Below are 16,843 nucleotides of genomic sequence, written 5' to 3'. Positions count from 1 at the left end.
CAACTCCCTGTTGGGAAGAGAACACTTGGCTTACAAACGTAGGAAAGCAGAGGGTAAATTTGAGGAGATTTGGTATTTCTGGTTGAGCGATGCGAGTGTCGCACCACCAAAACTGGTGATGGATAGATGTTCTATGTAGAGTGCAGAGGACAGAGGGGGGAGGGGGGGGGATATAAAAAGATAGAGACGTACATTGGAATAGTATAGGAATATTAAAATGTGGTACAATGTATGTCAAATGAAATTAAATGGATGCCGAATAGGCATATCTATGTATGAAATAAGAAAATAAAAGATATAAAAATAAAGTGGATTAAAAAAAAAACCCGATGAAGCTGACTGATGGTCCGTCGTGCCTACACACTGTCGGTTAAAAAAACGATCGTGTCAGAACGCGGTGACGTAAAACCAAACAACGTGCTAAAAAACGAAGTTCAGTGCTTCCAAGCATGCGTCGACTTGATTCTGAGCATGCGTGGATTTTTAACCGATGGTTGTGCCTACTAATGATCGGTTTTGACCTATCGGTTAGGAATCCATCGGTTAAATTTAAAGCAAGTTGGCTTTTTTTAACAGATGGTTAAATAACCTATGGGGCCCACACACGATCGATTTTGACCGATGAAAACAGTCCATCAGACCGTTGTCCTCTGGTTAACCGATCGTGCCTAATAGATCATATAGGTTTATCCAGCAGATCAGGCAGGGAACTGTCCAGCATCCCAGATAGCTCAGTGGGAAGAGACAATGCCAGACACTAGAAGAGGTCCCAGGTTCAAGCCCAGGTCCTGACATCTTCTTGGGTATGTCTCTACCAGCTTTGCACATCTAGAGAGTGACATTTTTGCCCATTCTTCTTTGCAAATTAGCTCAAGCTCTGTCAGATTGGATGGAGAGCGTCTGTGAACAGCAATTTTCAAGTCTTGCCTCAGATTCTCAATTGGATTTAGGTCTGGACTGGGCCATTCTAACACATGAATATGCTTTGTTCTAAAAACCATTCAATTGTAGCTCTGGCTGTATGTTTAGGGTCGTTGTCTTGATGAAAGGTGAACCTTCGCCCCAATCTCAAGTCTTTTGCGGACTCTAACAGGTTTTCTTTTAAGATTGTCCTATATTTGGCTCCATCCATCTTCCCCTGAACTATGACCAGCTTCCCTGTCTCTGCTGAAGAAAAGCATCCCCACAACATGATGTTGCCACCACCGTATTTCACGGTGGGGATGGTGTGTTCAGTGTGATGTGCAGTGTTAGTTTTCCACCACACATAGCATTTTGGTTTTAGACCAAAAAGTTCAATTTGGTCTCATTTGACCAGTGCACCTTCTTCCACATGTTTGCTGCATCCCACACATGGCTTCTCGCAAAATGTAAACAGCACTTCTTATGGCTTTCTTTCAACAATAGCTTTCTTCTTGCCACTCTTCCATAAAGGCCAGATATGTGGAGTGCACGACTAATAGTTGTCCTCTGGACAGATTCTCCCACCTGAGCTGTGGATCTCTGCAGCCCCTCTAGAGTTAACATGGGCCTCTTGGCTGTTTCTCTGATTATTGCTCTCTTTGCCCAGTGTATCAGTTTAGATGGATGGCCAAGTCTTGGTGGGTTTGCAGTTGTGTTATACTCTTTCAATTTTCGGATGATGGATTCAACAGTGCTCCATGAGATGTTCAATGTTTGGGATATTTTTTATAACCTAACCCTGCTTTAAACTTCTCCACAACTTTATGCCTGACCTGTCTGTTGTGTTCCTTTGCCTTCATGATGCTGTTTGTTCACTAAGGTTCTCTGAAGGCTTCACAGAACATCTGTATTTATATTGAGATTAATTTACACACAGGTGGACTCTATTTACTAATTAGGTGACTTCTAAAGGCAATTGGTTCCACTAGATTTTAGTTAGGGGTATCAGAGTAAAGGGCGCTTAATACAAATGCATGCCATACTTTTCAGATATTTATTTGTAAAAAAATTGGAAAATCATTTTCCTTCCACTTCATAATTATGTGCCACTTTGTGTTGGTCTATCACATAAAATCCCAATAAAATACATATAAGTTTTTGGTTGTAACGTGACAAAATGTGGAAAATTTCAAGGGGTATGAATACACTTTCAAGGCACTGTATGTGGCAAATACACTCCATCCACAACTGACAGCAGTGGAAGGTTCGTTACATACCTCACCCTCTGTTTTAACCCGTGATTCCAAACACCAGCTACCAAACAGTGGGTTATTCTCATATTTCTGATTACATCCCAATGCTCCACTTGGCCTACAGGGCACTTTTACCCCCTTCCTGCCCTGGCTAATTTTCAGCTTTCAGGGCTGTTGCACTTTGAATGACAATTGTGCGGTCACGCAACACTGTACCCATATGACATTTTTATCATTTGTTCACACAAATAGCGCCATGTGTTGGGGGAAAAAAGGTTTTCTTTGTTTCTGTTATAAAATTTAGCAAAAGGGTATTTTTTTTCCTTTACTGATGTGCTTTGATGATGCACTAATGAGACAGCACTGCAGCCCTGATGAGGCAGTAATCATGGGCACTGATAGGTGGCACTGATGAGGAGGCACTGATTGACACTGATAAGCAGCACTAATAATCAGAACACTGATGATCAGTTACAGTAGTTGACCCATACCACATCTTACGCATTGTGGTGTGTTGAGTTTTAACACAATTTTAATTAACACAGCAGGCCTATGTGCACAATAATACACTGCATTGACACAGGTGCAGGTGTTGACACAACACAAGGGAATCTATTTAAAAAAAATGCTGTATAAATATTTTACGTACTTCATCTAGTGGGCATAATCCAGTATTTCAGAAAAATATTGCATTATGGCCACTAGATGAATAAACATCAGGTCAAATATGAGGCTTACTTATGACAGCTGTGCAAATTCTTGAGACATTTGTACAGCAACATTTTGTAATGAATAGTGTATGTAAATGGACCTAAGACAGGGGTCCTTTCAAACTTTTCAAAGGGCCAGTTTAATGTCCTTCAGACTTTAGGGGGGCTGGACTGTGGCCAACGAGGGTAGAAAATGTCCTTGGCACAGCATGAGTGAGAATAAACATTGCCTCAGGGTTAGTGGTTAGTTACATAGGGCCAGATCCACAAAGAGCCGGCATAACGTAAATTTTTCCATTTAAGTTACACTGCCTTAAAATTTCTACCTAAGTGCCCGATCCACAAAGCACTTACCTAGAAATTTTCGGCTGTGTAACTTAAATTCTGCCGGCGCAAGGCGTTCCTCTTCAAATGGGGGCGATTCCCATTTAAATTAGGCGCGCTCCCGTGCCGGCCGTACTGCGCATGCTCGTGACGTCATTTTCCCGACGTGCATAGCGCGAAATTACGTTACGCCGAGCTTTGTGGATCGCGTCGGGTCAATAAAGTTGCGTCGGGAAAAAAAAAATTCAAAACAAAAAAAAAATCGCGTCGCTGGACAGAAGGGTCTGCTTTTACATGGTGTAAACAGTTTACACTTTGTAAAAGCAGCCCTAATTTTGCGTTTGCAAACTAAAACTTACGGAGAAAAAACGAAGCGTAAAAGCTTCGTGGATCTCCGTAAGTGCTAATTTGCATACCCGAGGCGGCATTTCGACACAAAATGCCCCCAGCGGCGGATGCGGTACTGCATCCTAAGATCCGGCAGTGTAAGTCCCTTAGGCCCCGTACACACGACCAGTTTCCTCGGCAGAATTCAGCTTCCGACCGAGTTTCTGGCTGAATTCTGCCGAGAAACCCGGCCGTGTGTACAATTTCGCAGAGGAAGCCGACGAGGAGCTCGACCAGATTCTGTGGATCAGTTCCATAGTTAGAAACAGGGATACGACGGCGTAACAGCAGTTACGCCGGCGTATCCCTTTTGAGGATCTGGCCCATAGTGCATGTGGTCAATGAGAGGAATAGTCCCCAATCATTGGTATTTGTGGGAGGAATAGTGCCCTGTCATTGGTATTACTGGGAGGAATAGTGCCCAGTTATTGGTATTATTGGGAGGAATAGCTCCCAGTTATTGGTATTATTGGGAGAAATAGTGCCCCGTCATTGGTATTATAGAAAGGGAATAGTGCCCCGTCATCGGTATTAGTGGGAGGAATAGTGCCCCATCATAAGTATTACTGGGAGGAATAGTGTCCTGTCATTGGTATTATTGGGAAGAATAGTGCCCTGTCATTGGCATTACTGGAAGGAATAGTGTCCGTCATTGGTATTAGTGGAGGGAATAGTACCCCCTTATTGGTAATACTGGGAGGAATAGTGCCTCATCATTAGTGTCAGTGGCAGGAAATATGTGCTGCTATTGGTGTCAGTGTAAGGAATAGTGGCCCAAGGGATGAAGACTAGCAAAGGGTTGCATCCGGCCCTCTGGCCCTAGTTTGGAGATCCTGGCCTAAGAGATACTGCATGTGCTGTTTACATTTATACTATGGGGTAATGATGTGCAGATGTATAAATGCCTAAATGTGTTTTTTAAACAGGTGATCAAATAATACAATGTAAAACAAAATGTGTGTTGTAAAGATTTTGTGATTTGACTGCATAGGGGTTTACTTTTTCAGTTTCCATAGGTCAGTAAATTGGTCACTGTTTTTATTCCATTCCATATACAGACCAATTGTCTTCAGCTTAGATGACATAGTCTTTGAAGCAAATTTTATTCTGGCAACATTAGCAGAAGTAAATTATAATACTTCTCCAAAGTCACCTGCCAACTCCTCCAAGTAAGTGCAGCTATTTTGTATTTCTACTGTGGTAATAAGTTATTAGCTTCTTGGTCTATAAAAGATTTTACAAAGACATTGGGCCAGATCCACAAAGAGCCGGTGTAACGTATTTTTTTCCATTTAAGTTACACTGCCTTAAAATTTCTACCTAAGTGCCCGATCCACAAAGCACTTACCTAGAAATTTTCGGCTGTGTAACTTAAATTCCGCCGGCGCAAGGCATTCCTCTTCAAATGGGGGCGATTCCCATTTAAATTAGGCGCGCTCCCGCGCCTGCCGTACTGCGCATGCTCGTGACGTCATTTTCCCGACGTGCATAGCCCGAAATTACGTTACGCCGAGCTTTGTGGATCGCGTCGGGTCAATAAAGTTGCGTCAGGAAAAAAAAAATACGGCAAAAAAAAAAAAATTCAAAACAAAAAAAAAATCGCGGCGCTGGACAGAAGGGTCTGCTTTTACATGGTGTAAACAGTTTACACTTTGTAAAAGCAGCCCTAATTTTGCGTTTGCAAACTAAAGCTTACGGAGAAAAAACGAAGCGTAAAAGCTTCGTGGATCTCCGTAAGTGCTAATTTGCATACCCGAGGCGGCATTTCGACACGAAATGCCCCCAGCGGCGGATGCGGTACTGCATCCTAAGATCCGGCAGTGTAAGTCCCTTACACATGCCGGATCTTCTGCCTAACTATGGGAAACTGATTCTGTGGATCAGTTCCATAGTTAGAAACAGGGATACGACGACGTAACAGCAGTTACGCCGGCGTATCCCTTTTGAGGATCTGGCCCATTTTGTATAAGCTGAAGAGGTTTTGGATTAATTAAGAAGCACTCTATCTATGGTACAACTATTTATAATTTTTAGAATCTACAATGACCAGAGGTCACAAAATACCATATCTGATCAATATTACTGGTCATTTATGCTTACTTACACAATTTTCCTCAAATTATTTGATACCACTGTGCAGCATCACACAAGTATGGGAAGAAGAATCCGCTTCCTCAAATCTCACACAGTAACAGCAGTTGACCGGATTACCCCACCATCATATGACAAGAGCATAGATATCAATGATGTAGTGTTGCCTTCCTTTTTGATTAAACTTTTTCTCTTTCTTCAATTTAGGTCGTCCTCAATATTAAAAGAATGTAGAGAAAGCTCTACTGTGGACAAGAACAATGAACAAAGTGTCCATGCAGGCCATAATAGGAGCCAGCAGCCACCTATTACCTGCAGTTCTAAATTACACACAGGTGGACTTCACTTACAAGAGAAGCAACGTCACGCATCATCTTATCAAAAGGTATTCCTAAGCTTAAATTAAAAGGGGGTTACTGAATATTTATTGGTACCGATACAATATTTTGCCATGCTGGAAGTGTGAAAATTACATTTATAATCTTGTCTCTTACAAGAGAAGGCTTTACAGATCATGGAACTTGCATAGTACCTCACCCAGTGTCAGAAAGTAAAAAAATAAAGTGTCACTAAAGCCAGTAATATGAGAATAGTTAATCTGCCCCAACCCCCCCCCCCCCCCCCCCCCAGTGCCCACAGCTTATAAATGTTATTTTGACATTAAAATATTGCCACTATATACCTTTTTGGCTGATCTGATCTTTTTGGCTGGTCAGTGATAAACTGCACAGTTTCTCAAGGTCTAAGGCTGCATTCACACCTCGGCGTATATACGCCTGAAGCGCGACGCTCGTGCCGCTGGAGGGGCGAATTTCCATTGATGTCTATGAGATGGTTCACATCTCACGCCGAACGCCGAAACGCCGTACACCTGCCGCCTGAAAACAAGTCCCGGACCCTTTTTTTCAGGCGGCATTGGCGTTCGGGCATAGACATCAATGGAAATTATCTGTAAAAAAAAAAAAAAAAGTAAACAAATCGCGGCAAAATTAGCCGCGTACGCCGCGTTACAGTGTGAATGCAGCCTTAGAGTTCAGGTGGGAGGAGATTTCCACTTCAGCCTAAAAACACGCCCACATGTGTTATGTCAATATCATGTGACCTGGCTATCTCTAAGAACAAGTAATTATACTCACCAGCATAAAAGACACAACTGAGCATGTGCAGCTTGGCTACTCTGCCTGTGTTAGTTGGCTTTCCCCAGATAGATTGTGCAGGAGGGAATGATCTATGCATTCAGGATAAAACAGCCTTTTTACACAATGCAGAGGATTAACCCCTTAAGTTCCACAGTGAGTATAACAAGCATGCTATGCTGCATATACAGACAGATTTTACATTTATGGGTTTAGTAACAATTTAACAACTACCCGCCCAAGGACGTCAAAGTATGAAAGTGGTTAAGATTGCATTTACTGTATTTTGGTACTGAACACAATAAGGAAAGAATGAAAAATCTTTTAAAAACACAATATATTCCCTTTAAAGGAACAGCTACAACTATTATCCACTGTAACTGTAATTACAAAGATTCGATACTCACATGCTATCTCTTGTCATTCTCATTTAATGTACATGTAAAAACAGACTCAGATAAGACTATTAAAATGTCTCGCTGTATAGGGTCGGTCAAACAACATTTTGCTACTAGAAGATGAGAAGATGGTGGGTGGTACAACCATATACATGCACATTCCATCATATAAAATATTAGTATTCTTTTGTTTGTACTTATTGTAAAGTTATTTTCTCTGCATGCATTGGACACAGCTCTGCTCTACATCAATACCATTGGGATACTGGCCACCTGTAGTAGGCTAGGTTCAAATAAAAAGCCCATAAACTGAATTCTATGTTAGCCTATGTGCCCATGCACACATGGGCGTTTTTTTGTGTTAATGAGCTTTGGAGTTTATTGGCTTTTTTATGAACGCCCAAAATTTGCGTTCAAAGTGCAATTTTTCGACCAAAAAAAACGCAAAACCCCGAAAAACGCTCAAAAATGCTGGCGCCAGTGTTTTTTTATCCATTGAAAAAAAAAAAAAGCTAAAGAACGCTACACTGAAAAACGCTAATAAAAGCTATTGCAAAAACGCAAAAAAAACTTTAAAAGGCTCCCTGCAAAGCTACTGAAATTTTTTATAGCTTTTTTTAGCTTCTGTGTGCATGGAGCCTAAAACGATCTGTTAATAACACAACAGTGCAAGATGCTTAGGGCCAGATTCACAGAATAGATACGACGGCGTATCTCCTGATACACCGTCGTATCTCTTGTCGTATCTATGCGGCTGATTCATATAATCAGTTCCGCATAGATAGCCCTAAGATCCGACAGGTGTAATTGACTTACACCGTCGGATCTTAGGATGCAGTACCTCAGCCGCCGCCAGGTGGAGTTCGCGTCGTTTTCCAGCGTCGGGTATGCAAATTAGCAGTTATGGCGATCCACGAAGGTTCGTTACGTCGTTCGTTCGTTACGCAATTGTACCTGAATCTGGCCCTTAATCTTTAAACTCACAGACATTAGCAAAAGAAGGAGTGGGTGCTATGTCCTTCTTCAGTGAATTAAGAGAAAGGGTATTTATAGTGTAAACAAAAATCAATTTTCTCTTTCATTTATTGGAGAATTCAGCGCTACTTTATATCATTACCACTGGGATGTCCCAAATTAGTGGCACCAACAGAACAGGCAAAAAAAAAAAAAAAAGAATAAAACCTAGTACACACGGGATGGCGGAAAAAAAATGTACAGCTCCGGTCAGAGCCGCTGTACTAACAATCCGATCTTAGTATAGCGATCTCCCCTGCTGTTCTATTGTGTTCTGACAGAACACTCCTGTCAGCTGTTGGTTTTCCAGCATGCTCGTCCAACAGAAGCTGGCTACTGTCGGACCGGCTACCATACACACGGGCCGAATGTCTGAAGTTTTTTACTAGGCTTAACTATACCAAAGGAAATGATACAGGCCAGACTGTTGTCTGCAAAACCTTATGGTCTAAACTTGGTTAACATATGAAAAGACGACAGCATTACAAAACCTTGGCGGTGGAAAGCCCAGAAAAAAGTTACTGTTCCCGTAGAATACACTGTAACCAGAAAAGGTGATTTTCAAAGTTTGATAGCATAAGCTCAGGAAATAGTTTTTCAGATCCAGCATGAATTAAAGTTGATACTACAGGGCCCTTATGTGGGCCCCCTATACAACCACAAACGTAGAATCTGACATGCAAAGCCCAGACACGCCATTCAAATACAGCAGAACTGCCCTATCTACATCCAAGAAATGCAAATAAATTTTCTTAGGATGGACTGGTTTTGGAACAAAGCAAATGGAACACAATGGGGGTTATTTACCAAGGGCAAATCCACTTTGCACTACAAGTGCAAACTACAAGTGCAAACTGCACTTGATATTTCAATGAAAGTGCACTTTGAAATGCAGTCGCTGTAGATCCGAGAGGGACATGCAAGTACGATTCCATTGTCCATGGCCTTAGGGGCTCTTCACCATGAGATAATCCAATTCCAAGTTATTTCCTTACCTATTTTTCCGCTGGTTATTGGTTATCCAATAACCCTCTTTTGATTGGCTCCATGCTGAGGTTCTGCCCTGGTCTCCACAATGAAGTAAGAGATGCTTCCAGAAGGTAGCCAAGGTCCTGTGCACCTCTTCACTCTCCTCCCTGCCGGAGGAGTACCATGATTTTAGCGATGTCTTTGACAAAGGTCAAGCCGGTACTTTGCCTCCACACCGGTCATATGATTGCGCAATTGACCTTCAACCTGGAGCCATACCCCCTTGTGGTCGGGTTTACCCTTTGTCGGTCTTGGAGGATAAGTCCATGGAGGAGTATGTTGCAGACGCACTCTCTCGAGGTTTCATCCGCAAATCCTTGTCTCCTGCTGGTGCTGGTTTCTTTTTTGTGAAGAAGAGTGGTGAACTGAGACCTTGCATTGACTATAGGGGTCTCAATCGTCTCACCATTAAGAATGCCTATCCAATTACTTTGATAACGGAGTTATTTGACCGCCTCAAGGGAGCAACGGTTTTCACGAAGCTTGATTTGAGAGGGTCATACAATCTCGTCAGAATTAAGGAGGGCGACGAGTGGAAAACTGCCTTTTGGCCTCTGTAAAGCTCCAGCAGTTTTCCAGGAGTTTATTAACGATGTCCTCCGAGATTTGTTACAGTTATGTGTGGTGGTCTGAGCATGTAGGCCCTTTACAAAATAATCTAGAGTGGGTGACTGGGGACAAAGAGAAGGCTAATTTATTAAATACTTTCTTCAGCTCTGTGTAAACAACGGAGGATGGGGAAGCTCGTGTCCATAATGGGGGTGGTATTGACACAGCCCCAAATGATCCACAATGGCTCAAAAGTGATATGGTCCAGAAATATTTATACAGAATAAAGGTGGATAAAGCACCTGGACCAGATGGCATCCACCCATGGATCCTAAAAGAATTGAGCTCTGGAATTTCAAAGCCATTGTATCACATTTTTAGGGACTCATTAATGATGGGAATAGTACCACTGGATTGACGCAGGGCCAATGTGGTGCCTATATTTAAAAAGGGAACAAAGCCTTTACCAAGTAACTATAGACCTGTTAGTTTAACTTCTATAGTTGGGAAGATACTGGAGAGATTAATAAAAGACCACATAGATGAGTTCTTGCTAAAAAAAAAAAAACAATTTAAGCAACAGACAGCATGGATTCATGACAGACAGAAGTTGTCAGACAAACCTGATTTCTTTTTACGAAGAGGTAAGTAAAACCTTGGACAGAGGCGTGGCGGTGGACGTGGTATACTTGGATTTTGCAAAAGCGTTCGATACAGTTCCGCACACACGGCTCATGTGTAAGGTAAAGTCTACAGGCTTGGAAATATCAGTTTGTAAATGGATAGAAAATGGGCTAAAAGACAGAATTCAGAGAGTAGTGGTTAATGATTCTTACTCTGAATGGTCTAAGGTTATCAGTGGTGTACCCCAAGGTTCAGTGTTGGGACCCTTGCTTTCTAATATCTTTATAAATTATATTGGGTCTGGGATCAAAATTTAAATTTCTGTCTTTGCAGATGACACCAAGCTATGCAGTGGAATAACGTCCCTACAGGATGTCTCCAATTTACAAGTTGACCTCAATGCTCTGTCTAATTGGTCGACTATGTGGCAGATGAGGTTTAATGTTGATAAATGTAAAGTTATGCACTTGGGGGCTAAGAATATGCATGCATCATACATACTAGGGGGAGTACAACTGGGGGAATCTGTAGTGGAGAAGGGTTTTGGTAGATCATAAGCTCAATAATGGCATGCAATGCCAAGCTGCGGTTTCCAAAGCGAACAAAGGCTTTTCTTGTATTAAGAGAGGTATGGACTTCAGAGAGAGAAAGAGATATAATTGTGCCCCTGTTCAAATCCTTAGTAAGACCTTATCTGGAATATGCAGTCCAGTTTTGGGCACCAGTTCTCAAAAAGGATATCGGGGAACTGGAGAAAGTGCAGAGAAGGGCAACCAAACTGATAAGAGGCATGGAGGAGCTCAGCTATGAGGAAAGATTAGAGGAACTGAATTTATTCACTCTTGAGCAGAGGAGATTAAGGGGGGGATATGATCAACATGTACAATTATATAAGGGGTCCATATAGTGGGGTCCATATAGTGAACTTGGTGTTGAGTGTAGGTAACCCTTTTTTCCAGAAGATTTGTAATTAAGGAATTACAAATCATCTGGGAAAAAAGGGTTACCTACATTCGGGAGATCTAGCAAGGAGTCCCCAAGTGGAAGAAATAGGACAGTAACCATTGAGAGATCCTGGGCAGTGTTAACAACCACAGGCGAATGTGATCTCCATAATAAGAGATCCACGCGAGTCAGTAAGGAGATTTGTAATAAGAGGTGGAGGAACTTTAATCTCTTGGCACTTCTTCTTGGGTGTTAATTTGTCTTGAAGTGACGGCTATTTTACCTCAAATGGATTCTATAGCCCGGATTCAGAGAGAGCGGGCGCAAATTAAGCCGCCGTAGCGCAAATAATATACGCTACTCCGACGCAGCGCAGAGAGGCAAGCATTGAATTCACAAAGCCAATGCTCCCAAAACTGCGCTGGGTTTCAAAGGCGTAAGTCGGCGTAGGTGGAAGTGGGCATGAGCCATGCAAATGAGGTGTGACCCCATGCAAATGATGGGCCGAGCACCAGACAGATACGTAACACCAACTGCGCATGCCCCGAGATGAGGACGCATCCCTATGCGCATGCTCATAACCACGTCAGAACAACTGCCTAAGATACGCCGGATCACTGCCTACGGCGTGAACGTAACCTACGCCCAGCCATATTCACGTCCAACGTAAACTACGTAAAATACGCCGGCTTGAGTTCCCTGGTGCAGACCTTTGCATGTCTGCTGCTGAGTTACACCTGTTTTATGGGGCTTAACTTTACACCTGACGTACAACTTACGTGTACATCGCGTAGCCTGCGTTAGGCGCACTTATGTTCGTGAATCGCCGTATTTCCCTCATTTGCATATTTGAATGGCTAAACAATGGGAGCGTCCAGCCTAAATGTGCGCCTATGCTACGCCGGTGTAGGCAAGTTACGTTTGCGGGTTGAAGCCTGTTTTTAGGCGTATCTTAGGTTGTGGGACCGGCGCACAGATACGACGGCACATATTTGCACTTTTTTATCTCGAGATACGTCGGCGCAAGTGCTTTGTGAATCCGGGCCTATTTGTTTATATTTATATTTATTGGAACATCATTAATCATTCATCCAATGAATATTTATTTACAGCATTAGTTATTTTGCATAATATTCATAGCATTAGCAATTTCCAATGATAGTTTTTCAACCTTAGGTACACATCAGCTCACAGCTGACCTCTGTAGATTATTTTATATAATCCCCTTCTCACTTAGAATCACTTTATTGATCATTAATATGAGATATCACTAGTGCAACACAGCGCAGCTTTAATTTCTTATCATTTGTTTCAGTGTGTGTATCTTGCATATATAGTTGCAGCAGCTTCTGCACATCACTTTTTTTCTTTGTATAATTATTTTAATATAGTTTGTTCACTTCATATGCTGTGACCGCACAGTATTTTCCTTACACACATTCACTTTACGGTCAACACAAAAGACAAGGGGGCACTCTTTACTTTTTCTCTGTAACGGCCACCACCGTTTACGACCTTCCATCAACCCACGACAGCTCATCTGACACTCCAACCCTCCAACAGACATCAGACATCCCATTTTCCAGAATAACGAGACTTGCTCTGTGTTCTGGTTTCAAATGCAAGACAACTTTAATGGCTAGCTCTCAAGTTTATATACAGTTTTCAAGGCATGCTTCAGTGATCACAGGAACAATCAAACTCTCCACCCACACCCTGGGGGGCTTCAATACACCTTCAGATGGCTAATTGCTAAACATTCCAGACATCTCGGCGCTGGGCTATAATTATCACTGCACCTGAGAAGTCACATTCCTTCATTAACATAATTCAAACAAAACACCATCACACAATGAATCCCCCTCAATCCACATCTTTAGACAGACGTTCTGTCTCTGCATACAGCTTGACAAGTTCCATTCCACACACACAACAGTATTTAGTATACATAATGAGAGATCCTGGACCAGACTCAATTAGCATGTCAACAGTCTACACAGAGAGATGAGTCATAGAATAAACCAACACTTTGCAATATCTCCTGCAATATGAGCTATCAGTAATGTCCCCTGTCCTGTAATTTAGGATATAATTTCTCAGTCACCCTATGGCCCTATCAGACATAAGGTGACCCTAGACATAAGAGTTATTAATGACGCTGGCACAGGAGTACCCCTCATCCTTCCAAAGTCTCTGTTTGTCCCAGGTCATTCCGTTACAATCTCCAAATATGGAAACTTTTCTTCACAGTAATGCCGCGTACACACCATCACTTTATGTGATGAAAAAAAACGACGTTTTAAATCATGAAATAAAACGACGTTTTTGAAACTTCATTTTCAAAAACGACGTTGCCTACACACCATCTTTTTTTCAAAATTCTCTAGCAAAGCGCGGTTACGTTCAGCACTCTTTTCCATTGAAGCTAGCTTCATAACTTGCTTCTGAGCATGCGCGGGTTTAAAAACGTCGTTTTGCCCACACACTATCATTTTAATTGACACAAAAAACGACGTTTTGAAAAACGACACAAAAAATTGAAGCACGCTTCAATTTTTTTATGTCGTTTTTCACAAGACATAAAACAACGTTTCCCCCCACACACGGTCATTTTAATTGACGTTTTTCAAAACGTCGTTTTTTTTCATCACATAAAGTGATGGTGTGTACGCGGCATAAGAGCTGTGAAAATGTGGAACAGACTCCCTCCAGAGGTGGTTCTGGCCAGCTCAGTAGATTGCTTTAAGAAAGGTCTGGATACTTTCCTAAATGTACATAATATAACTGGGTACTAACATTTATAGGTAAAGTTGATCCAGGGAAAATCCGATTGCCTCTCGGGAGATCAGGAAGGAATTTTTTCCCTTGCTGTAGCAAATTAGATCATGCTCTGCTGTTTTTTTTTTTTTTGCCTTCCTCTGGATCAACTGTGGGTATATAATTGAGTATACGGGATTGTAAAATATATATATTTTTTTGTGTGGTTGAACTGGATGGACTTGTGTCTTTTTTCAACCTGACTATCTATGTAACTATGTAAGTATGCATCCTCAATATCGATGGATGCCATCACTGAACAAATTAACTCCACCCTATTATAGCCAGATTCAGGTAGAGATACGACGGCGTATCAGTAGATACGTCGTCGTAACTCCGAATCTGTGCCGTCGTATATTTAAGCGTATTCTCAAACTGAGATATGCTTAAATGTTGCTAAGATACGAGCGGCATAAGTCTTCCTACGCCGTCGTATCTTAGCTGTCTATTTACGCTGGCCGCTAGGGGTGTGTACGCTGATTTACGCCTAGAATATGTAAATCAGCGAGATACACCTATTCACAAACGTACGCACGGCCGTCGCAGTAAAGATACGCCGTTTACGTAAGGCGTTTTCAGGCGTAAAGATAAACCACCAAATGTTAAGTATGGACGTCGGAACCGCGTCAAATTTTTAAATTTTTACATCGTTTGCGTAAGTCGTCCGTGAATGGGGCCGGGCGTAATTTACGTTCACGTCGAAACCAATGAGTCTTTGCAAAGTAATTTGGAGCATGCGCACTGGGATACGTCCACGTTCGTTCAAAACGTCATTTACATGGGGTCATGCTTTATTTACATAAAACACGCCCACCTTTTCACAATTTGAATTAGGCGCGCTTATGCTGGCACATTTACGCTACGCCGCCGTAACTTAGGACGCAAGTGCTTTGTGAATACAGCACTTGCCTCTCTAAATTGCGGCGGTATAACGTAAATTACATACGCTACGCCCGCATAACTTTAAGCCGCCGTACGTGAATCTGGCCATTAGGCTCCATTCACACTTGTATGACTCCAAAGTTATGCTGACTTTGGAGTGCAACTTTGATGCAATTTTGGATGGGTGCAATTTGGATACAAGTTTGGCTTTGACCAATGATAATGGACAACTGTTGCACGCAAGTTGCATTGTATAACATTCATGCACGACTTTTATACAGCTACTGGGGGTTAACATTGAAGTCTATTGCCCTCAAGTTGAACGAAAATCAGACCAAAGTAGTGCATGAACTACTTTGAAGTTGCTGCAACTTTAAGCCAAGTATATATGAATGGTTATTATTGGAAAACATGGGGTACGACTTGTCATGCAACTTTGATGTCCAAAGTTACATGACAATTGGCACAAGTGTGAATGGAGGTCCTTGCATTGGTGGTCAGTGGGAAGAATGCTCCTTACATTGGTGGTCAGTGGGAAGGATGCCCCTTCATTGGTGGTCAGTGGGAAAAATGCTCCTTACATTGGTGGTCAGTGGGAAGAATGCTCTTTACATTGGTGGTCAGTGGGAAGAATGCTCCTTACATTGGTGGTCAGTGAGAAGAATGCTACTTACATTGGTGGTCAGTGGGAAGGATGTCCCTTACATTGGTGGTCAGTGAGAAGAATGCTCCTTACATTGGTGGTCAGTGGGAAGGATGTCCCTTACATTGGTGGTCAGCGAGAAGAATGCTCCTTACATTGGTGGTCAGTGGGAAGAATGTTCCCTTCATTGGTGGTCAGTGGGAAGAATGTCCCCTTCATTGGTGGTCAGTGGGAAGAATGTCCCCTTCATTGGTGGTCAGTGGGAAGAATGTCCCCTTCATTGGTGGTAGTGGGAAGAATGTCCCCTTCATTGGTGGTCAGTGGGAAGAATGTCCCCTTCATTGGTGGTCAGTGGGAAGAATGTCCCCTTCATTGGTGGTCAGTGGGATATTGTCTTTGTAGTTTATCTTGTCTTTGTAGTTTGGGTCACACAAATCATAAATAGCTGGGCACTCTGCACAGGTGTCAATAAATCGCGGCCTGAAATCGCAAAAAGCAGTACAGGAACTACTTTTTGAAATCGGTGCAGCGCCGTAGATGCGGCGTCGCAACCGATTAGGACGGTGCCATTACCGACAATTGCCGTCGATTTGAGATGTGATTTGACATCTCAGATCGCATTTCAAATCGTACCATTGTGAACCAGGCCGGAGAATGACTTGTCATATGATTTTGCAGTACAAAATCATGAGACAAGTCGTATAAGTGTGAAAGGGGACTTACACTTTTGGTCATCTACCAACGCTTCAGCCACAGTAACCTGCAGATGACCACAGCCTAGAGACGAAGGATCGTCTTTAAGTAAAACCTAAGGAACTAACTGAGCGGTAGGCTGATAACATTGGGCCAGATTCACAAAGAGTTACGCCGGCGTATCAGTAGATACACCGACGTAACTCGCAATCTAAGCCCGTCGCATGTTTAAGTGTATCCTCAAACTGAGATACATTTAAACCTACCTAAGATACGACGGCCTGCGCCGTCGTATCTTAGAGTGCAATATTTCCGCTGGCCGCTAGGTGGCGCTTCTATTGAGTTCGGCGTAGAATATGCAAATTAGTAGATACGCCGATTCACGAACGTACGATTGCCCGTCGCAGTAAAGATATGCCGTTTCCGTAAGAGGTATGCCGGCGTA

General features: G+C 42.5%; 1 protein-coding gene across 1 annotated transcript in view; it reads left to right on the top strand.

The window, feature by feature from the left end:
- Positions 1-16,843, top strand: part of RAD9B (RAD9 checkpoint clamp component B) — an 87,765-nt gene that overhangs the window by 56,860 nt on the left and 14,062 nt on the right. Inside the window, exons 9-10 of the mRNA XM_040353669.1 lie at positions 4,636-4,746; positions 5,876-6,053. Of these exons, the coding sequence (XP_040209603.1) occupies positions 4,636-4,746; positions 5,876-6,053 (289 nt within the window). The remainder of the gene's footprint in view (positions 1-4,635; positions 4,747-5,875; positions 6,054-16,843) is intronic.

The sequence above is a fragment of the Rana temporaria genome, chromosome 1 (assembly GCF_905171775.1).
Source record: "Rana temporaria chromosome 1, aRanTem1.1, whole genome shotgun sequence".
NCBI classification, from domain to species: domain Eukaryota; kingdom Metazoa; phylum Chordata; class Amphibia; order Anura; family Ranidae; genus Rana; species Rana temporaria.
Note: the sequence above shows the minus strand (reverse complement) of the source record. Positions and strands in the feature narration are given on the sequence as shown.